Here is a 23727-nt window from a genome sequence, read left to right on the forward strand (position 1 = left end):
GCCCTAGGACTTGATGTAAAGGTAGTCTAGACAGGGTAAGGGGTCCCCATGGGGTCAGGGCAGCTTAGGGCCTGGACTTGAGGGCCTGTCTCCCAAATTTCCTACCTGCCTGACCCCCCCACCTCGCCCCCCCCCGGAATCCACCCTGACCCAACCCCCTAGACCCAGCCTCCGCTTTGGGCTCCCCCCTTCCCAAACCTCAGTGTCTGGCCCTGACCCCAGCACACTCAGGCTACCTCACCTTCGGGTTCCTTGAGGACCCGCTAGCGTGGGGCCCTGGGGGCGGGGGGGGGCAGCCACAGCCCAGAGAGCAACTGGCCTCCACACACAGCAAGGAAACAGGTTCAACAAGCATTTATTGTGGCCCTGCCATGTGCCTGCTGTGCGACCCCCCTGCGGACCCAGTGCCAGGAGGCCCCACCCGCTCCCTGCCTCGTGCGGGGCTTCCCATCGCCCAGCACCTCCTGAACTTCCTGGCCGGCTCTCAGTGGCCGATGATGACCTTGACTTTCCTGGCATCCCAGCTGCAGAGCCGATGACCTTGACTTTCCTGGCACCCCAGCTGCACCAAACAGGGCGCCGCCTGTGACGGCAGCAAGAGTCAGGAGCTGCTGTCCCAAAGTTGCCGTGTGCGGCCCTGCGCATTCCCTGGGGCCACCCCGGCTCGACTTCCAGGGCCCTGAGTCCCAGACAGCGGCGGGAAGGGTAGGCCTGCGTCTCCCACACAGGCTGGCAGAGTTCACAGCACACGGGCCAGGTCTCCAGGAGCGCCGGGCCAGTGGTCCTCTGGCAGGGGGCCGGTTCCGACGACAGCCTGAGGTCTGGGAGCCAGGCTGGGTCTCGGTCACACCCAGTGCCCCAGGACCCAGCACTGACGGTTCAGCTCTGGCATCTCGTGCGTGGAGCTCCGTGGCCAGGAATCTCCCATGTGCGGGTGGTGTCCTGCCGAGAGATGGGGTGGTCAGTGCGGATGGCGCCTCCCTCCGCGCCCACGCCCGCTGCCCACCGTCCTCGCCAGCCCCGCACCTGCCCTCTCACACTGCCGCCCGCCCAGCCAGCCACCCACATGCGCCTCCTCACCAGCGCACCATCCGCCCGCCCGCACACCCCAGCCACCCACCACCTGCCCGCCTAGACGTGCATCTGCCACCACCCACTGCCAGCACCCTCCTCTCACACTCTCCCCACCCACAACCCACCCTCAGTCCTCCCCTACCCGTCAACACACCGGCTCCCCGTCACAATGACACACCCAGCAGCCCTGCTGCCTGCGTCCGCGTCCACCTGCAGCTGGAGACGACCTCACGTGCTCCCGCTCACCCTCCCTGCACCTCACCTGCCCGCTCGGCCGCCTCCCTGCCTGCCACTGCATCCGCTAACTCGCCACCATGCACCCATCCGCCAATGCTCCACCCCCCACCCCTGCCCCCCACTTGCCCAGCCATCCTGTAACCACCTCTGCACCGACCCATGTGTCCCCCGGCCCATCAGGCCTCCCTGAGCTACACCGTGTGGGAGGGTTAGGAGAACAAGAGTCCATGAGTCCCGCGCTGAGGGCGGGGCCACGACTGTGAGCAGCTTCCTGGGCCAGGCGGCTGGCAGAGACCCCCCCCTCCCCCCCCACTGCCCCCTGGGGCCCAGGACAGCAGAAGGGCTGGGACGAGCTCCTGGGTTTCCCTGGATGCCCGGACACTCGCCCCTGCCTTCACTCAAGAGCCTCCCAAAGGTCTTCCAATGCGCCAGGCTCATCCCCGTCCCCGCCCCACTGCCTGCTAAGATGTCCTTGTACCTACTGTGCACCGACACCCCCCCCTCCGGGTCCAGCTGCGTCCCCCTCCTACAGGGACCCTCGGGTGTTTCGCTCACTTCGGAGCACCCACGCCAAAGCAGCACTCGGCGGCTTTGCCCCCACCAGGCGGTGAGCTGAGAACCATGACAGCCAGAGAGGAAAACGGAGGGAGAGACCACCTCGGTGGACGGGCCGCAGAGAAAACCAACAGCGACCGAGCGTTCAGCTCTTCGCTACTCGATTCCAGCCTCACAAGCCTGTGAGGTGGCTACCACCCATTTTACAGAGGAGGGAACTGAGGCTCAGCAAGGATAAGCAGCTGTCTCACCATTCACGGCTACGGTAGGGCCGGATGGAATCAAACTTCTGCATCAAAGACATTTGCTCCGTGTTCTGTCCCACTTGGAGCGCTCACGGATGCTCAGATGGTCTTGTCATCCTTCAGGGGCGGACAGGCCCTTGGTCGCGAACCCCCCTGAGGTGGGAATTCCTGCCGAAGCCAAGCTCCTGCTTGCACACCTCTAAAGACTGGCAGCTCATTACCCTTCCGGTACCGCCAAAGCAGCTCGATTGGGAGAGTCTTCCTCATGACAGAGGCCAGGAGGCAACAGGCAAATGTGGGGATAGCTGTGCCCATTAGGGGGTGGGGGTGGGGGGTTGTGGGGCCTTTATTTTTTTTTTTTTTTGCTTTGACTCTTTGTTTTTAATATTCTTTAATGCTACTGCTTTGCTAATTTTACTGTATTTTAAAAAGGGTGTGAAACATTTGGCAAACATTCTGGAACCGTTTGGCCTCAGGAAAAACATTTGTTTTGGCCCCAGTCACCGAAATAGTTGCATTCTTTGGAAGCGAATGCTGCCAAGATTATAGGTGTTTGGATTTTTTTTTTCAAATCTAGAAGCAAATATTTGATGTGCCGAAAGGTTTGATTGTTTTTCTAAATGAATATTCAAAAGTGATCGTGGCGGCTCTTACCGTTGCCAACAGGCAGAACCCTGGAGAATTTGTTGGAACAGAGAGGAAGTGATCGTGCGTTCTGAAGAAAAGAAAGGCCATGATCCCTATCCTTTCTTGAGTTAAAATCAGGCTCCTTGTCCCCTGGATCCAGAGGCCAGATCACTGAGGACTGTGGCCCTCCTTTCCTCTTCAGCCTCCCCGGAGGGGCTGGGGGCCCAGAGTCATTTACAGTGGAGGGCAGGGGGCTCTGGCCTCCCCATGCCTGAGGAGATCCCCTCCCCCCAACACCAGACCACCACGACCTTCTCTTCCCTTCTCTCAGTCCTTTTACTTTTGGGCTAATCATCAGCCACTGGCGGGTGGGGGGTAGGGAAAGCACCTTATGCTGTAGATTGGAGAATCCCACCTCACAATGTCTACGCGGTCCAATCAGATGACACAAATGGGTGAAACAGCCAGAAGGAGCCCTTCTTCAGCTCCGGCCGACTGTTGCCATAGAGAATGAGGGGGTGGGGGGCTCAACTTTTCCAAAAAGTTTAGAGACCATGAAAAATCAGAATTTCGCAATAAAAGCTCCTGGCTTTAGATAATGACAACGGAGGCTTTCAAAACCACAAAAGTCCAGCATCTCTCAGGCTGGACTCAGGCCCCGTGCATAGGAGGCCATTTCTGACCTCTGTTTCCCCACCTGTATCTCTGTCCCAGGACTCTGCACCGTGGCTTTGCACATTCTGGTCCCTTGGCCCCGGGGCCCTTCCCTGTTGGTCTCTGGCTACCGAGTGCCCAGCTTGTCTCTCAAAGGCTCCCCCCTGGAAGGATCCCATGACCACGACCTGACAGGCACAGACCTCGCTCGCTCCGCTGTGACCCCCACAACACGCTGCAGATCTCTCCTCCCTTCCTGGGCTTGTCACTCTGTGTTAATGAGGTTGTCCCAGCTGACCGGGGACCGGGGCTACCTTCACCCTGGAGTCTTTGGCTCCCAGCACCTGGCCAGGCACAGAGTTTGTCCTCGACTGATTTTTTATAACAAAGGAAGAAACCATGCAGGAGAAGGATGAAGTGATTCTTAAGCTCGGAGAAAGAGCTTTGCCTGCCCTTCCTATTCTGAGAGTCTGTCCATTCAGAGAGGCTCTTTGGTGAGTCTCTCCTTTTTTGGACCCAGGCTTAGGGGGAAAAATATACTTGCGGTCTGGCAGTCAAAGGTTCAAATCCATCGGGCGACTGGATGGCTCAGTCAGTTGAGCACCCGACCCTTGATTTTAGCTCAGGTCACGATCTCACGGCTGTGAGACTGAGCTCCACATCAGGCTTTGCACTGAGCGTGGAGCCTGCTTGAGATTCTCTCTCTCCCCTCTCTCCATCCCTCCCCCACTTGATGTATACTCTCTCTCTCTCTCCAAATAAATATTTTTTTAAATCCAAATCCAGGCTCCCCTGCTTACAAGCTGTATCTGCTTTTTTTTCCCTTCAAGCTGCATGACTTTTGACAAGTGCCTTCTCTTCTCTGAGCCTGCAATGAATGTATGTTACAAAGGGGTCAGCAGGCCCAGCAGGCCCCTTTGCTAGAAGTCCTTCATTATCTGACTTCAGACAGATGTGGAAATAGCAAAATACCAGTGCTAGAGGGGGGCTGGGTTCAACCACCTCTCTTCACAGATGGGGGAGCCAAGGCCCCATGGAGGGAAGAGATCTGTCCAAGGTGCCACTCAGCAGAGTGTTTAAAACAGCAGCAAGTACTGTGTTTTAAATTCCCTTGGAAGCTCCCAGGCTTAGCCGAGTATTTGGCCCAGATGGACATGAATATATTTGATGTCCTATCTCTTCAGTCCTAACTTCTCCATCATTCAGCAGAAAATCGTTGTCACGAACTCCCTCAAGGCACCTAGATCCCAGGGGATCAGCTCTTAGCTCTGCTGAATTGTGTGCAATCGCATCCTCTGGTCTGGAATGGATTCATTGAGTTGGAAGGGCCTTTTAAAGCCAAGAATGCCAGGGCCACCACAAATGTGTCATAGGGGAAGGGGGGGGCACTTACAGGTGATGTAACTTGTCCAAGCGCTCTGAAGCTGGTAAAGGAATTGATGACGGTGGACAAGTAGCTGGGATTGGTGTTTCTGACCCCACAGCAGCCCACCCCAGCCGGGAAGAAACAGATGAACACCAACACCCCCCTTCCTGCCCCCACACCACCCCCGCCAATCTCCCCATGTGCACTCTCCAAGGTGCTGAAAGCCTCTCTTCAAGACTCATGGGTCCACCCAGAGCCTAACCTTGAACTCTTTTCCTCTAGAAAGAGATGGGAGTGATGGAGAAATGAATCAAGGTTGGCACTGAGGTGTCTGGCTTTGGGGACCCTTCAGCTATTCCTAAAATGTCACCACCATCATCCCTTTTCCATTCCTAAAATGTCACCACCTTGGCGAGGGAACCATGACTGCCTCTCCAAGCCAACCCTGCTCCATAAATCTGTACTGAGGGCACTTCAGAGACTCTGGCATATTTGGTGATATCCATTTACTTGATTCCTCCCAGTTCCCCCACCGAGGCTCTATGTGACATGAGGACACAAACTAGCTCTGCCGTTCCTCATTGCTGCGTCCCCAGCACTAGCCCAATTCCAGGGATAGGGTTGATAATGCAGATCTGGGAAGAAGAGCAGGTGTGTGTGAGATCCATGTAGAGGCAAGGCTGGGTTTTGTCTACTTTGGGGCAGCCTGTCTTAGGAGATCAAATTGGGGCCCCATCCTTGTGCTTGCTGGAGTCCATCTTTTTTTTTTTTATATAAAGGTATTTTTTTGCTTTGCTTATTAATTTATTTCGAGAGACAGAGAGCATGTGCAGAAGTGGGAGAGGGGCAGAGAGAGGGAGAGAGAGAATCCCAAGCAGGCTCTGTGCTGTCAGTGCAGAGCCTGACACAGGGTTTGAACCCACGAACAGTGAGATCATGACCTGAGCCAAAATCAAGAGTTGGGTGCTTAATCGAATGAACCACCTCGGTGTCCCTGGAGTCCATCTTCTGGGGACTCCCTGTACCCCATGTTTCCTGGGCCATCACATTCTCTTCATCTGTTTACCACACGTGGGATCAGGCTGAATCCACTTAACCTGCCCCTTCTCCCAGGACCACTGACTCCTTCATTTTCTTATGAACATGCATTGGGCACTGGCCAACTTCCGTGCGGAGTGCTGGATCTGCAGACCTGAGTGAGACATCTACCCGTGCTAGTGAGGGAGACAGACACACACCTGAGGAAATGACAAGGGCACCCATGTCTACAGCTCTTACAGCGTGGAGGGACCCATTCGCTGTGCCTCACGTACTCTGGCCCATTGAATCCTCTGAAATATGAGTGAGGTGCCATTACTATGCCCGTTTTACGGATGAAGAAAGTGAGGCCCAGACAGGCTAAGTCATTTGTCCAAAGTCTCACTGCTGGATTTCAACCCAGGCAGCCTCCAAAGGCCAAGCCTGTAACCACCATAAAATCCCACCTTACAGACCTGAGCCTCAGGGCAGGAAAATGCAGAGATGAACTTGACCCCTCTCTGGCAGGGGGCTGGCTGCCATCCCCAGACATATGAACCAGGCATTTGAAATGTGAAGCTCACAATTCCCCTGGTAGAGCTTGTTTTTTGCCAAGCAGAGGAAGGGAGCCCGTCTTTTCAGGCAGAAGGAACAGAGTGTGAAATAGGTTCTTGGCAGGTAAAAGAGGCTTTCAGGAGGTGTGAAGAACCTAGCAGTGCTGGTGGCGAGCAAGGAGGTCTGTGTGGCTGGAAAGCAGGGTGTACACAGCCGGTGGAGTGAGGTGTGGAGGGCTGGGGTTGCCAGAGGGTAAGAGACCCGGCAGCGCCCCCTCAGAGGGGTAGAGTGGAAACACTTACCTGGTGTGGACTCCTCGGCCTTGCCCCAAACCAAGGAAGTGGAGTCTGCAGGGACTTCTGTATTTTAACAACAGCCCCCAGTGTTTTGTAGGATCAGGCACCCGAGAGGGACGCTGCCCTGGGCAGAAACCGTCACGGAGAGAAACAAAGGCACGGCAAGTCACCCAGCTTTGTGACTCAGGACAAATGACTTTGTTGCTCAGAACCCAAGTATCTTTCTCCATAAAATGGAAATACTCATCAGAGCAACTACTGGACCAAGTGAGCAGAATCCCTGGCCGGAAGCGTGCTGATGGCCGGCTATGGGCTAGGCACACAGATGCCCCGTCCCCGTGAAACTTCTGTTCTAGTGGGGAGACCATTAGCAAAGAAGGAATCTGAGAGGGATGGATGGCTAAGAAACAAAGCAGGGATGGGATGGGGGGCGAGAGGGCCTCCTTGGGAATGTGGGGGGGGGTGTTGGCATGGGCCTGACACCCACCAGGGGAGCCCGTACAGGAGGCTTGGAGCTAGGAGGAGATGGGGGGGCGGGGAACAGGATCAAAACTGTTTCTTAGGAGGATGGATTGGGGAGGGCCTGGCCCTAGAAGTGGCTGCTTCCACCCAGAAGCCAGTGAAGAGCCCAAGCAGGTGACAGAAATGCGAACTCGCCCCTGGCCACAGCTTCAGAGGGACAAGTGTCGGCTCCGGGCCGAGGGCTGCTCAGAGTCTGGCCCACAGAGCAGCTTGAGGCAGTATCACTCGGGACCCGCTGGGAATGCAGACTCCCAGGCCCCGTCCAGCCCTCTTGAGCCAGAAACTCAGAGGTGGGGTCCAGCAATGTGCATTTTAAGGAGCACCCCCTCGCCCGCTGGCCTGGATCTCTCAGCCCCCAGTGCCGCGGTCTCAGATGCCCCCAAGCTGCACATCTGTCTGGTGCCCAGCAACTTGGCATCGCTATTTATTTCAGAAATATTGTCTGTTTCCATTTTAATAAAGGAAGCAGACGAGCGGTACTCTATTGGATTTGATTTTGATCTAATAAAAATGCCAAGCAGCTCAGGACCCAGGAAAGTCTTCGCTGAAATTCCCTCTGCTATTTTGAGGGCAGCAACGGCAGAGACCCATCGAGATGGAATTCCCAGAAGCCACCTCTGCACCCGGCAAGTGACAGCCTCTTGCCCAGCACAGCCCGGCCTTACAGACACACCTGGCAAAATCAAAAGCTTGTCTCGGGCATTGAACTTGACAGCTGCAATCAGCTGCAAACCCCAGTTGCCCCTGAAAGGAAGATGCAGACACCTGGACCATATGGCAACGTCGCCTCCATCAAATGTCACATCTGATGTGCTCCCGAGCTAGCTGGTGGCACTGCAAAGCCCCAAAGGCAAGTTTCAAAAGCAAATGCTTTCCTTGGGAAAAGGAAAGTGTGGCAGAATCCATATCACGGTCGCCCAAGGAAAAAAATTGCGACTTCTGGAGCAGTTATGATCATCAGAAGTTCATGGGGCAGTTTACAGTGAAGTGGTAGCTTGAGTGGGAACCGGTGGGAGAAACCTGGAGCCAGGAATGAGCACCTGCTGTGTGCAACTCACTGCTCTAGGCTCTCAGAAAGCCGGTGCAAGCAAAATGAGACAGGGAGCGGGGGCCTGTTCCCTGGAACCTGGTTGGGAGAGACAACCAAACAAAAACCAAGCACGTAAACATAAAAAGATGAGTTCAGAGAGAGACAGGCGCAATGAATAACAGAAAACAGGGTGCTACGAGGGCCACAGGAAGCTTCTCCAAGGTAGTGGTCTTTTGACTGAGCAGTCAAGGTGAGACAAAGGGAGCCATGCAACGATTTAGAGGGAGAGCATTCCAGGCAAAGCGAGTGGCAAGTGCAAAGGCCCCATGAGGGGGATGGTTTGCATGATCTAGAAAGAGAGAGGCTGGGGGCTGGGCCAGAACGAGGAAGGGGAGAGTGGGAGGTGAGGGTGGAGGCTTGGGGGCCGGAGCAGGTATGGCTCTGTACCCAGAGGAAGGGGGAAGATGGACCTCCGGGCCGGGTTGTATCCCCCAGGGGACCAGAGATCCCAGCAAGTCGGGTGCCTTTCAGCATCTCACTTTTTCCATGCCCACTGGGAGAGCCATCACCCCTCCTTCCCAGGGCTGTGAAGTGCTGAGCAGAGACCTGCAAACACTAAGCCTTTAATAATGTCGGCTCGCTGACATCCCTCCTCCACCGTTCCTCCTGCCCGCAAGCCAGCCCACCACAAAATCAGAGCAGCTGTTCGGTGCAGAAATATTGCAAAACTCGACCAGGCATTTCCAAAATATTTTCTTGGCCAAAACCCCACTAGCAGCTAAGAGGCTGTATTCTGGAGACGGCGTTGTCTCCCCAGACGGCCTGATCAGGCTGCCTTTCTAGCCCGCGAGGTCTGCAAGGATCAAGTCCATGTGTGGCAGGGCCCCGCCTCCCCGTACCCCACCCGGAGTCTGCAGCTGGGTGCGCCCAGCCCGGGAGCCACCCCCTGACCTGTGGCAGCTCATCTGGCCCCCAGACAGGCTGGGTACAAATCCCAGCTCTGCTGCTGCTGGGCCTCACTTTCCCTGCCTGTAAAATGGGATAGCGTTTAGGATCAAATAAGTGGATAGATGTCAAGTTCTCAGAACATACACCAGGGTGAGAGTACTAACAGACCTGGTGGCACCGAGTTCACCTTGTCAGCCATGTTTGTACCCTGGCCTAGGACCCGGTAGAGCTGTAGGATTCTACCAAGTTGGCCCACTCCCGGCCAAGTGTCCCCTCTGTGGCCTGCACCTCTCCCCGACCCTGAGCCGGAGGACGTGCCACGCCTCCACTGGCACAGCGCCCGCGCTGAGCCCACTTCAGCTCTGGCCACACAACACGGCCTTGCTTGGGAGTTCCGCAGTCCAGAACACACCTCATTCACCCCCGTGTTCCAGAGCCCAGCATGGGCCCAGCCCAGAGGAGCAGCTTTCCCACTAAAGATGTGCTTAATAAGCGAATGAATAAGTGACTTTCATGGGGCCACAGCAGCACCCACCGGAGGGTAATTAAAGTGACCAAAGCCAAGTCCCCTCTGACGGCAGATGGGATCTTTTCCTTCCCGGCTTTACTGGAGTGGAGTCCTCAGTGCCCCTGCTGGCCCCTGGTGAAAGGCACCCCTGGCGGAGGTGCTGGGGGATCTGAGGAGCGTGGATTTGGCAAACCTCCGGGGGCCCCTGACAACCCTCCCAAGTCCCTTCCCCACCGCCTTCCATGGCTCCTCTGCCCCCAGGGTATCAGCATCTGGCTGCTTCGCTGTTCCTCCCCACCCCTAGAGGATCTCATCGTGCTTCAACTACCTCCCTTCCTACCCTACAAGACCCCTCAACCCCACACAGACCGCACCCCATGGCCACGCCAACCTTACAAGACCCCTCAGCCCCACACAGACTGCACCCCATGGCCATGCCAACCTGTCGTCTCCATACCCATCAGTCAGGGACACCAGGCCCTTGATTGCTGGGGCAAACTTCTGCACCCAACTGCCCCGCCCCTCGCCTCCAATCACACAAGCTAATGCTATGGGCACCCCCGTGGCGGGGCAGGCTGCTGACCTCCAAGTGTGCCAGGGCTCGCCCACAGAACCCAGGGGAACCTGTGTGCCGCGCCCCACCCCCAGCAGCCCTCAACGCCCGAGGGGATCTGCTGCCGTGCCTGGAGCCATCATTTGAACACGTGTGCCCTGCGCTGGCTGCCCGTGTCCCCTGGCGGGGCTCAGGGCGGTCCCCTCCACAATGGGTCCTTTCCGGACACCCGCCTCTCCCCACTCAGGCTGCCTTCCCCCTTCCTACTGGGATCTCGCTGCGGAACCCTGATCTCTCGATCTGCTTCTGGGAGAACCCAAATGAAGACATTCTGACAATTCTTCTGGCAGAGAGTTCTTGAACCCACCCACCTTTGTCTTCACTGCCGAAGGTCAGGCCGCCATCATCTCCCCCGGCTGCTCTCCCGGGTGTGGCCACACTGGCCTCTAGTCCTGGCTCTTCCTGTGCTGGGGGCGCTGTACCTGCGAGGCTCTGCCTGGAAGACCTTCACCTGGTTGGCTCCCCCTCACTCCTCAGGCTCCCCAGCTCCTTCCGAGCCCTGGTCTGGGCCTGAGACCGTCTTGTTAGTTCCCGAGTCCCTTCCTACTTTCTCTCTCCCCCTAGACCGTGGGGCCTCCGTCTGCTCTTGCTCATGGCTGTGTCTCCCAGGGAATGAAAGATGGATTTAGCAATTGCACGTGATGCTTCTCTCGTGAGGAAAACACTGCTTGGGAGATGAAGGGGGTGCCGGGGCAGGGGCAAGGGCTGTGGGAGCAGGTCTGGGGGTGGAGGGCTTCCGTAGCTCCCCCCACCCTGGGTGTCCTCGTTCTTAATTCCGGGGCTTGCTCTTAGAGCCAGACTGGGTCCCCTCCATTCCTTCTTCATTCTGGGGCTTCAAGGATTGGCCTTTCCTGCCCCCAAGACAAGCCCCATGGCCTCTTTCCACCCAGAGTTTCCTACCCATTGGGCAGGGAGCCCAGGGAGGGCCAGGCGCAAACAGGAGCCGATGGCGCTTGCACACAGCCAGGGTTCTCAGCCTTTGTCCCTACTACGTGCTTCCTGAGCCCGTCAGAGGGATGTCTGCACCCCTCTTTTATCCCTCAGGGGGGCCCTCCCCAGCTCCCTCCATGCCCTGGTTCCTGACCCCTTCCTCCAGGAAGCCCTCCACCCCAGCACAGACACCAGGCCTGCGATCTCAGCACGTGAGCCCAGGGCCTACCACCGCGCCACCCCTCGTTCCTCAGGCGCGTCACTGGCGCTCTGGCCCCCTCCCTGGGCCAGCACGTCCTTCGGAAGCCTCTTCCCCCAGAGTGAAGCCCAGACCTCTCCTCTCTCCCTCCCAGGCCGCTCCCTCCCTCCAACCTGAGCCATTTCGCCTTCAGTTCCCCCGGATTTGAGGTCAGACAGACCTGAGTGTAAGCCTCCACATTCTAGATTCAAGTCTCCCCCAAGCAGATGGTGAGGTCGGGGCTGGAGTGCGGGTGATGTTAAGGAGGTGCAGGGAAACTGGGTGGTCAGAGGGAAGGCGGCCAGCCCCGGGAGGGCTGCGAAGCCCATGACACGGGTCTGGAATTGTACAAGGGACCAGGCCAAACACAGGCCTGGGACGAGCCCACTCGGGGCAAGGGAGCTCCCCCGGCACCAGCCCCCTTCTGGCAATCGCAGGTGGCACAGAGATGCAGATATGGCAGCTGGAAGGCTCCGGAGCTTCCTAAAAGCCCTGAGAGATATGGGCAGGCATGGACGGCATCTGCTCCAACCACTGCCACAAGCAGCCAAGCTGTGTGACCTTGAGCGAGCTACTCCACCTCTCTGAGCCTTAATTTCCTCATCTGCAGAATGTGGCTAGTACTCCCAGCTGTAGGGGCTGGGGGTCAGCAAGCATATGAGACCAGGCACGAAAGGTGGGCGGGGGGGAGAGGTGGGCGTTCGGCAGGCTTAGCCGAGATGCTGCCGTTTTAACTTTCATCTCATGTTGGCTCTTTCTTTTTCCATCCGGAACAAGGCCCTTTCTCTCCTTTCACCTCCCTTTGCTTTCTGGTTCAGACATTTGTTTTCCTAACAGGTGTCCTAGATCCTGTCCATGGCGTCCCCCACAGCGAGGTAGATGACGACAGTGCATTCCAGGCCGCCAGGCGTCTCCAAATCTTGCCCTCTGTCACCTCCCTGACTTGGCTAGTTCGAGCCCAGAGTTGCCTCCCCTTCCAGCCAACCCAGCCTGGACCCGAGCTGCGGCTCGCCTGCCTGCCCTGAGGCACCCAGTGTCCCTCTCGCTTTCCCAGCAGCCCACTCCCATTGTGAGGTGGCCACGGCCGCTACATGCAGAGGACTTGCTACATGCCCAGGTGTTGGGTCTCGGTTTCCCCATCTGCGGTGTGTGTCTGCGGGAGCGAGCAGGGGTGCAGGGAGAGGTTGGCCTGGCTCATCTCCGGGGTCCCCTCTTCGCGGACGGCCCCCAGATCTGCAGCGCAAGCTCCCGCTGACGAGGCCACTTACGGGCAGGGTGTCTCCCATGGCGACAGTCTAAGTGAAGGTCTTCCTCCTCAAGCCCATCTCCCTTCTCGATCCTGGAAAGAAAAGGACCCAAAAGCCTGTGTGAGGAAGAGTGAGCTGAGCTGGCAGAGACCCAGGACCTGAGCACAAGTACTTTCCCCCTGAGAGCAACTGTGCAAAGTAACTCTGCCCCACCACTGCCCCATGGGAGTCTTCTGGCAACCCGGTTACATGGGCGTCGTTATCTCTGCGCTGTTGATGGGGAAACTGAGGCACTGGATGCCAATGAGACCAGTCAAGCGCCACAGAGCTAATAAGTCAGAGGCAGAGCAGGGACGCCAACCCACATGTTCTCACAAAAAGATGCTCCATTGTGCACCAACGGTATATGACAAAAGACCGTGCACAGTTTGATTTAAAAATTATACACCGGTACGCACACAAATTATTTGGCAGAATCCGTACCAAAAGGCCAATGGTAACTAACCCTGGATAATGAGAATACAGGGATTAAATCCAGAACCTTTTTGCTTCCATTTTCTGGTTTGGGGCCAACAAACTCCTATTAGCTGTGTCACTCTTCTTAACTAAATGAAAGCACTTCCTCCAGGTGTTTCTACACACAAAGCCCCGGCCTTCTGAGTTCTGGCAGAGGAGGTTCAAAAGGGGGCTCCTTCCCACTGCCATGCGTGCCTTCCTTCTCCTCTGCAGTCACTGCAGCTCCAGACGTGGCTGGCACTGCCATGTCAGCGATGCTGCACATGGAGCAGAGGCTGGCAAGGGTCTGGTGGGGACAGCGGTGCAGCTGCACCCTCCCCCCCACCCCAGCTCCGACCGGGCCTGCGACTGGGCAGGGCCGTGCTCCCACATGGCACTTGCCCCTTTGTAACCCAGATAAATGGCAGAGCTCCACGTGGTCTGGTCCGGGTGGGCGTCACCTTTCCAGGAGCGCAGTCTGGCCCCCAGAAGCAGAAACGGTTCCAGCCATCATGGTGATTCTCATCTGTGGCCGGACGTGCTGGCACTGATACCCTCGTTTGTCTCATGCAGGGATGGGGCGGTCCTCTCCCAGGCAAATGCCCCACCCCTGTTTTCGGACTCCTCCTAGCGCCTCATGTCTAGTTGCCCAGTGTGTCCAGAAGGGTGGGGCTGGAGCAGGTGACACGGGAAGGTGATGGATGACCTGTAGCAATGCCAAACGCCCAGCAGAAGGGACAGTAATACTCAGGCACTGATTATTTTGGTTCCCTCAGACTGCTCATTCATTCATTCATTCATTCATCCAACAGGAATTTCCGGAGGACCTGCTCTGTATAACCTATGCCAGATGCTGGGTCCACCACAGAAATGTCCAACTCATTTCACAGTCTCTGCCCTCCGTAAGCCTCTGATAGGGTAGGAAGGCAGCCTGCACACGAGTCAGAAAATGACAAGCATTGGGGCACCTGGTGACTCAGTCAGTTAAGCATCTGACTTCAGCTCAGGTCATGATCTCACGCTCTGGGTTCAAGCCCCACATCAGGCTCTGTGCTGACAGCTCAGAGCCTGGAGCCTGCTTCGGATTCTGTCTCCCTCGTTCTCTGCCCCTCCCCCACTCACGCTCTGTCTCTCCGTCTCAAAAATAAATAAACATTAAAAAGAAAGAGAAGAAAATGACAAATGTTGTATATGCCACCCAACGTTGCCCGCTGTACCGAGGGGCTACGCCTATGCTTCCCAGGGAGCAACGTCTGGACACATTTTTTTTTGTTTTTTGTTTTTTAACAAATATTTTCTGTGGCCTGGGTGGTTACAAACACCAGAACAAAGCCGTAAGTGTTGAAGTTATAGGAAGGCAGGTATCCTATAGATCGTCCATGCTATGAGAAGGTTCTGCACAAGAAAAAATGTCCTTCTTTCTTCTTTTTTTTTTTTTTGCATCCCTTAGTAGAAGCATCTTTTTTATTTTCCTGGTAGTACAGGCCGATTCAAAAAACAACAATACAACAACTCCCACTCAAAAGTTTCCCTATACTGACATCTCCATGTAACAGGATCACGGTTAGGAGTTTAGAGTTTCTCTTTTCAGAACTAAACATTTTTTTAACATATATAGTCTCAAGTGAAACATGCTTTTGTAACCTGGTTTTTTCTTACCCACAATTTCTGACACCTTTCCATAAATCTCACTCGTCATTTTCCTCGTATCGTTTGTGGAAGAATAGTTAACATTCAGTCCCCTACTGACAGACATCTCGGGGTTCTCCAGTTTCTCGTGCTTCTAATGCTGCAGGTGTATTGGGCAAGATGCTAAGTCCCCCGTCCTCAGAGGTAATCAAGGCTAGATTATCACCACTCGTGAAACCGCAAACACTGAACAGAGGCTGGACCACACAGCTGAGCCCATCCCTGTCCCAGAGGGCCATCTGCCTGGCCATGTCCAGTGACTCTGGGTCAACAGATGCCTGCCCTGTCCTGTAATGGGCCTTAAACATCCTCCTGCGTTTCACAGCCTTAACCTTGAACCCATTGCTCGATCTACCCCAGGCTCCTAGTTCTCATGGCTTCTTATGTTCTGAGATCATTCTTCTCCAGACCTCATGCTCAGCACCTCCTTGGGCACTGCTGAGACCCTCAGCCCTGGGGAGAAGGGTCAGTGAGCAAAGGGGCTGGTGTTTAAGGAGAGAACCAGCCCCACCTGGTATGGCTCCTCCCGTCCCTGGTCACCCAAACCACGAGGCCAAGGAGCCCAAGTGCAGTAGCTAACGTATCAAAGAGCACCTCCCAATTAGTGAGCATTTGCTGGGGCCAGGTCTTGTGCTGGGCTTGGAGGCCACAGGTGCGGCTCAGAGGGGCCTCTGTCCTTGAGAACCTCAAGCCTGCTGCACACATAAACAAACAATCGTAACTTAATATGTCAAGTGCTGGGCTGGAGAATGTTAATTCAGAAGGTTGACAGCGTGCACAACTGCCTAGACCGGGTGTTGGCAAACTTCTCCTATAAAGGTCTCGATACTAAATACGTGAGGCTTTTTCGGTCATACGGCCTCTGTCCCAGCCACTCAGCTGCCCCTGGGGCCGCAGAGAATGTGTAAACCGATGGGTGTGTTGTTTAGTTCCTTCACAGCAGGTGGTGGGCCAGATCTGGCTCCCTGGAGACAGTGTGCTCAGCCCAGGACCTATTCTCCGGCTCACGTTACCCGGGAGGTTTAAACCACCAGGCGGCACTAACGCGCAGCCAGGGCCGAGAACCGCCCGTCGGGACCAGCAGAGGCTGCGCCAAGGGAGCCTGCACCCGACCTGACCTTGGAGCCGCAAGCTGGAGGCCAGGGGACCTGCTCATTTCTCAGACAGGGAGCTGGACGCACCGTGCGGCCGTTCTGGAAAGAGCTGGCTTCCTGGAAGCCCCAATGCAGCCCTGTCTACCTGAGTCATCAGTGAAAGTAACAGGCTGCAGGCCCTCATGAGGGGCTACGGCCTGGCCATGGTTATGGGAAGGGCCGATGACCCTCCCGGAGCCCCCCAGTGCTTCCCAGCAGGAAACACGTGAGGACAAGGGGATGCTTTGGGCACAGCTGAGCCCTGGGCCCCGCAGTGAGGAAGGATCGTGGCTGACGGCAGCCCTGGTCTCGTGTGGCTCACCTGAATCCTATGGTCTGGAAGTTTCTATGTGGCAATGGGCACACGGCAGTAAACTTGACAGTAAGGACAGCACGTTGTCCCGCTGGTGGCTGCGAAGCCCGGAGCCCGGCACCCAATGCAGAGCAAGGACTCCAAACAGGTTCACCACCACTATTCCTAAACTTGCTTAATCGTTCTTCCCCGGTACACGTTGGAGTCCGAGAGAAGAGGATGGAGTCTATCTCATTCCCCACTCGGACGCCTCAGGGTCTAGCGCGGTGCTTGGCACTCAGCATCCCCAGGAATGTTAGCCAGGAGGGAAGGGAGAGGGGAGAGAGAAGGCGTACAGACGGCCCAGGGCCCAAGATCAGCCCATGTGGGGAGCATCCGGGGTGCTCAGCACTGTGTGGAAAGAAAAGGAACAACGGAAAACGGCAGCAGGTGACAATTATATTTGACCTGAACTATGGTTTCCTGCAGGAAATATGTGCTTTTGGAAGACAGGCTTTTTATTTTTAATGGTGGTGTGAGAAATTACCCACAAATCCAAGTTGGGGCCTTGATGGGAAAATAGGGGGTGCTGGGATGGAAGCAGTACTCAGAGGGGGGGGGAGGGGCAGTGAACCCACCATGTGCGTCCCTCTGCGGGTTCTGGGCGTCTCTTCCGTGACATACTTGAGTCTGGACATGTCCTGATCACCTATGAGTCTTGATTTCCTCCTCTGGTCAATGGGCACAATAACGTACCTGCCTCTCTAGGCTGCTATGGGATTAACTGCAGGATTCCATACTGTTTATAGAGAGTTCTTAGCAAGACCGTTATTACTGTGGTCACCGTCACCCTCATGTCCCGGGGCCTTTATGGTCTGTCCCTCTGTGACTCCACCTCATAGCTCCTGATGTGGAAGGATGGTATTTTAACATATTCACCATCCCCACCCCCTAGAAAGAGCCACACACCCCTTCCTTCCATCCACCCATCAGTCAGACTGGAGCCACGTGCTGCCTCAGGAAGGGGGTATTTTGGAAGAAGCAAAGGCTTCAAGGCATCAGACATTTCTGGATTCAGAGCAGAGGGGACCCACAGGAGGAGGAGGAGGAAGAGGGGCGAAGGAAGAAGGGGAGGGGAGAAGGGGGACTGGAAGGGGGAGGTGGAGAGAGGAAGGGAGGGGAAGGGGGAGGAGGGAGGGGGAGGAGGGAGGAGGAGAAGGGGAAGAGGAGGGGGAGGGAAGAGGGAGAAAGGGGATAGGAGTGAGAGGGGGAGGGGAGAGGGGGAGGGGGAGGAGCCTTCCACCCAGAAAAGACAGAGTCTTCCCAAAGTGGGGACGAGGAGAGTCAGAGCAGAAGCTGACGGTGCCTGGATGCGGAGGCCGGTGCCCAGTGAGGAGAATGAGCCCCAGGGAAGGGCGGCAGGAACCTCGCACGAGCGCACACCTTCAAGTGCAAGAGGAAGAAACTCTTAAACTGTCCAAGTCTTCATGATTTGGGGTCTGTGTGCAGCCGTTCAAACCTGTATCCCTACCCAAGTCACCACCACCGCCACCATTCGCATCATGCCCATTTTACAGACCTGAAAACTAACGGGGAGGTAGACTAGTGGCTTGCCCCAGGCTTAGTGGCGCGCTGGTAAAGGTTAACCCTAGCCCCCCCAACAGGAGGAAAGCCCTGCTCTGCAGCGCTTGTGACCACTCCCGGCATGGCTGATCTGAAGGCACGAGTGTGACGTCACTGACCGCGGAGCACACTGGCTTCTGCCCCGTGGCTGGCTGGTGGCAGGATACAGGGGTATGGGTCCCCGTATCTGGAGTGTTTCCGCCGTGTCCTGCAGAGGCCCCGGCTGGCCGCCGGGGAATCTATGCCTCACCTGCGTGGTGACGTCCCCGGGCAAGCGGGCCTGTGGAGCACCCAGCTCTGGGTCTCAGAACTACCAGCAGAAGTGCAAACAGCTCTGTGGGGTGTGGCCGCCCTGCCACCCAGCCCCCGCGCCTGTGACCCACAGCCCCCAGAATCCAGCTGAGGCTGGGTACTGGCACTTTCTGAGAGAAGAGGTGGATGCCGGTAAGTGACGGAAGCAGAGAGGCTCTGAGGGTTGGAGGGAGCCCTGTGCCCTCAGGAGGCCCCCCAGCACCTGCCTGCTTACTTCCAGAGCCCAACGTGGCCACGGCAGGTCAAGTCACCACAGCCAGGGGCTCCGCCAGGCCTTCCTTCTGCTGTGACAGGGGCCCCAGGGCCTCTCTGGCACAGCCCTTCCAGAACGTTCTCCATCCCCTGTGGTCCTGTCTGTGCCATCTTCAAAGCCAGCCCCTCTCTTGCTGTGCTCCAGGCTGGCTTCTGTTTTCCAAACCAGCAGCCACTTGCAGGTATGGACCAGCAGTCTCTGCGCCCTGCTCAGCCTGTCTGACAAAGGACTGGGGTTCCCCCCTCAATCATCAATCTACATTGGACCAATTTTTTAAAAAATAAAATACAATGAAAATGAGTTACTAGAAAATGGAATGGGAAAACCACATACGAAAAGCAAGCTCAGGCGCAACCTCCCTCCCTCCTTCCCTTTAAGAGAGTTTGTGCATGCTTGAGCTGCAGGGACGGGCAGAGAGAGAAAGAGAAAATCCCAAGCAGGGTCTGTGCCATCAGCGTGGAGCCTGACTTGGGGCTCGATCCCACCACCCTGGGATCAGGACCTGAGCCGGAATCAAGAATCAGATGCTCAACCGAATGAGCCGCCCGGGCGCCCCAGGAACCTCCGCTTTCTGTGAAAGCTTCCAAACTTGTGCCTCAGCTCCTGTGCACACGTCACTGTGGATGTTTGCACAAGGGCGCTGTTCCGGGGGCCACGCTCCGAGAACTGCCCGGCACGGGGCCTCCCTCTATCCACTGGCCACGCTCACCTCCTGCGTCCTGCGTGGGCTGCCTCTGCTCTGTCCTCCAGCCCCGTGTTTCCAGAACTTGGTGGTGCCCACCAGTCACCGGAGTGGCTTGTTAAAACGCACAGTCGGGTCCAGCAGGTCTGGGGCGGAGCCCGAGATGTTGCACTCTAGCAGGTTCCCAGGTGAGGCGGACGCTGTTGGCCCTGGATCACACCTGAGGAGCCGGGCTCTGGGCCCTTGGCTTTGGGTGCGTGTGGGGCTCTGCTAAGCTTAGTCCCAGGCGCCCTCTGCATCCTAGGCCATGGCCCCGCAGCCCCAGGGCCCTCCCCACAGTCCTGGCTACACAAGAGCACCCCGAAGAGCAGGGAGCCGTGCAGGTGGAGCAGGATGGGGCGGGGGGCTAGCCAGCTCCCTCCTGCTTCTCATCTTCTCTCCAGCTGGTACTGAGGAGAAAACGTGGTAGTTCAGGGAGAGGCTGTTCCTTCCAGATGTTCTATCCGCTCCCCTCTGATCGCTTTCCACTTCAAGGGCCCATCTGCGCATTTAGCTTTCCTTTCACGTGGCGTCAGCCAGCCGCCTGATCGTGCAGCCAGGCAAGGGTCCTGCAGTGTTCGCGACGCCACTTCCAATTCCTGGGTGCCACGCTCCTCTCCAGAAGGCACGGTGATGTCAAAGGACCCCAACAAAGAGTGAGGAAACGCAAGGTGTGTCGCTGGCCACGGACACAGCCGACCCAGAGGGCGCTGTGCCTGAACGGGCCTCAGAGGCTAAATATACAGGGGACAGTGGCAGAGGACAAAGGTCACTGTGATTTTGAAATGATCCATGTGCGGGGTGCCTGGCTGGCTCAGTCAGTTAAGCACCCGACTTCGGCTCAGGTCATGATCTCGCAGTTCGTGGGTTTGAGCCCCGCGTCGGGCTCTGTGCTGACTGCCAGCCCAGAGCCTGGAGCCTGTTTCCGATTTTGTATCTATCTCTCTCTCTGACCCTCCCTGCTCACGCTGTCTCTCTCTCTCTCTCTCTCAGAAATAAATTTAAAAAAAAAAAAAACAAAAAAAAAACCATGAAGTGCAATGGAATGACCGGCTGGGATTACAAGAAACGTTGGCAAACCGATGACCACAAATAGGAAATTAAGATTCCATAACATATCAAAAGTGCCATTCCAAAACAGGGAGAAATAAATGTTTTTTTTTTAAAGATGCTTTTTTTTTTTTTCGCTCTTCCCATCTCGTGAGTGATACCATCATGATACGAAACATTTGGAAAATAACAGAGAAGATAAACATCCGCGTTGCCAATGCCTTCCCTGATCGTTACGTGCAGTTGACAGCATTTTTCTCTCCAGCGTCTCCAATCCTGGGTTTTTAACAAGCTGCCTAGAGAAGAGCACCTTGAGATGATTTTCAGAACCGCATGGGTGCGAAGTTGCGACTTAGAAAAAAACCCCGAATAATGACTAGTCCAAGGCGGAATGCACCCTCCCTGGGGCTCCGAGGGCCCTAGGGTGCCCGCTATAGCCCCTCCGTCAGCCTACGGGGCAGTGGGCACACCCGAGGCTGGTGCAGTTCAGCTCGGCCAGGGAAACAGTGGGAAACAGGACACGCAGGCAGGGACACCGGCAGCTCCCAGGGGGCCAAGGTCACGGCCTAACCGCTGGCCAGTGACGTGCCCCAGAGGCTTTCCTCTCCGCTCTTTATCACTGTCTCCACCCATCACACTGGTGGGGGATAAAACAGGTGAGCAGACAGGCGTCCCTGCCCCGTGGGCCTTGCCGAGTAACGGTGGGGTTAGAACTGAGTGGGTGGGGGACGGCTGTTACAGGCCAGAGCAGGCTCAATGCTGGAGGCACCACCTGAAGGCTGAATCTCGACAAAGCAGAGGTGGGGGGCCCTCCAGGCAGAGAGGATGGCATGCAGCTGGGGACCTGCGAGGGCCCAGGGGGTGCTTGCTGCACACCGGGTTCCCCGTGAAGCTAGGCGGTGGCCGCACAGGTGCCGGCGAGAAGCTATCCTAGGGGTGCAGGAAACCAGGGGGTGTTTTAGGCATTCAGCTGGGGGCGGAGGTGCGCAGGGGAGGGTGTGGGGCCGATGGGAGAGGTGAGGCCAGATGCAGGAAGACCACCCAGGGCTTGCAGGGGCCTGGCTCAAATATGCTGGACCAGGAGGCGGAGATGCGCGCCAACCGGACTGGGTTCAGAGGAGACCGTCATGCAGCGGTCCTGGCCCTGCTGATTTTAGGTGCTTTTAAGAATCCAAAGTAGAAGCAACAAAGAGGCAGATGGATACAGAGTCAGGCGGTCCGGGGTTGACTAAGAATGTGGGAGCCCTGGCACACGTGCGGCCACTGAGGCACTTGTCAAATGAGGACAGAGGAGGGGCTAGAAAGGGCCCTGGGAGCGCGGCCACTTAACGGGATGGGGGGCGGGGCCGAGGGAGGAGGGTGCGAGCTGAGTGCCAGGGCCCCTGGGAGCTGTTTGGGGCAGTGGGGGGTGCAGGGCAGACTACGGCAGGTTGTGCTGTAAGAGAGAGGTGACCAAGCAGACACAGACCTTCCCAAGAGTTTTCCTACAGCAAACAAGAGAGCGGAAAGCAGAGAGCCCCTCTGCACCAGGCTGGGGGATGGGCGGGAAGCAGAGAGCCCCCTCTGCACCAGGCAGGGGGATGGGCAAAGTGGGGCTCAGCCCCTCGATTGTGTGGGAATCATTCATGCCCCAGGCCCATCTCCCCTCTACACCAGCCCCAGCTCAAGGTCTCACTGCCCGGTGTCTGCCTTCAGGGCACAGTGAGGGCTGTGACCCCAGAAGGCACCCCTGGGGAGGGCTCCTACTGCGACATTCTCACCCCAGCACTGTGGGAGGAGCGAGATCAGGGACCCAGGTCTAACTCCCACTCATAAATCAACCCAACTGCTCAGATTTTCCTAAATCCGCCTGTGCGCACCCCGCCTCCTGGCCTTTGCTCATGCTGCTGCCTGGGGCTGAGAACGCCTTCTCTCACCCACTGCCCATCTGGCTGCAGAACGCTGCACGTGTCTTCCAAAACTTGGCTCGAGGGTCTCATCTCTGAAAGCTCTTCTATCTTCCAGCTCCCCGGGGGTGGGCCCGGGCCCTCGGCCTGCCTGCCATCACCTCCAAGAGCCCCATGCTGATGGCACTCACTAGACCCCGAGCCAGGGGCAAGGTGGGTGATGGGGAGCCTGGAGGACTCCCCCAGGCGAGGGGGGCACATGCTCCTCCCTCCAGCCCACTGACACCACGCAAGAACGGGGCCCGGTGAGGCCAGACCCTCCGCTTTCTCATGAGAAGCAAAACCCCGGATATTTTAACGTGAAACCTCCTGATTTTTAAAACTCAGCCAAAATCGAAACATGTTTAAACCACCTCAGGGGCCAAACAAAGCATGTCTGTCTCTGCTGGGCTTTCCAGGGGCCACTAGTGTCTAGCACGTGCTGTGCCCCTTTCTCGGGCAGGTTGTGTCTTAACTTGCCCTGTACAGGGAGGTTTCTAGCAGGGGTGTGGCTGGGGCAAGGGGAGGGGGGCCCTGGTTTAGTTACAGAAGCTTCCCTGCATCATCTCATGGAATCATCAAAAGGGCGAGGAAGGTGTCAGCCCATTTTCCAGCCAGGAAAACTGAGGCTCCAGGAGGGGAAGTGGCCCATAGCTGGGGACGGACCCACGGCTCACAAACTGTGGAGTCAATTTCCATTCCGGTGGACTTCTTAATGCGTGCATCCTGGGTGCAGTGAGTACGGGTGGGCCAGGCCCAGGCACGGCACAGTCCTGCACTGTGAGCTAGGACGTAATATTATGGATAGTCGGTTAGATAACTTACGGGGCCCCTGAGGTGCCAGGGGCCAGGACCCAGTGGAAACCAGAAAGGCGGTCCCCGACTTTCTCAGGCGGCAGTGTGTGCACACACAGGAAGGAGGCAGCCACAGAGCAAGGTGAAGGATGGAGGTGAGCTCAGCCCCCGACCAGAGGGGCAGGAGCCGGCTCCCCCTGGAAGCTCCAGAACTTTCTCTGTCCCACCCCCACGGCTTTCCCCAGGGAGGCGGGATGTCTGCTCAGTGCAGCTGAATTCCTCCTGGAGTCCAATCCAACAGGACTGGCTTTCCTCCACGCCTTGTGAAAGCGGATCGTAACATCAGGCATTCAAGCCAGGCCTGCAAATATTTACCTTTCGTTCAACAGCTTCCGACCCTCCCCTCCCGAGGCCCCATTAAGACGCCCTCCTTGGGGATGGGAGGCAGGGTGACTGGGGAGAGCTTACTTCCAGACATTCCTCTGAGCAGGCGAAGCTGCTCAGACTCTGGGGTGGGCTCCCCAGTCTCTGCACAAGTGTGTACATGTGTGTACATGGGTAGTACATGGGTACCCGTGTACGTGCATACAGACACACACACACACACACACACACACCACTGCATTTCAGAACCCCTGAAAACTGTTCAGAATCTGCCCAGCGGGTCCTGAGACTTGCATGGGCTCCTCCAGAGAAAACCCCAGTAGGGGCTGGGGAGGGAGGCATGGTGGCAGAGAATTCCTGCCCCTGCAGGTGCCATCTTGTCCTCGGTCGGGA

General features: G+C 56.8%; 1 protein-coding gene across 5 annotated transcripts in view; it reads right to left on the reverse strand.

Moving 5' to 3' along the window:
• Positions 1–335: 335 nt before the first annotated feature.
• The window catches only part of GSG1L (GSG1 like), a 204653-nt gene continuing 181261 nt past the window's right edge, over positions 336–23727 (reverse strand). For all 5 annotated transcript variants that reach the window (XM_039247843.1, XM_039247842.1, XM_039247841.1 and 2 more), the window contains 2 exons: positions 12684–12754; positions 336–942 (listed from right to left, as the gene is read on the reverse strand). In XM_039247843.1, the coding sequence (XP_039103774.1) occupies positions 845–942; positions 12684–12754 (169 nt within the window). In that variant the 3' untranslated portion in view covers positions 336–844. The remainder of the gene's footprint in view (positions 943–12683; positions 12755–23727) is intronic.

Source organism: Hyaena hyaena, unplaced genomic scaffold (genome assembly GCF_003009895.1).
Source record: "Hyaena hyaena isolate Hyena2069 unplaced genomic scaffold, ASM300989v1 scaffold_306, whole genome shotgun sequence".
In the NCBI taxonomy this organism is placed as follows: domain Eukaryota; kingdom Metazoa; phylum Chordata; class Mammalia; order Carnivora; family Hyaenidae; genus Hyaena; species Hyaena hyaena.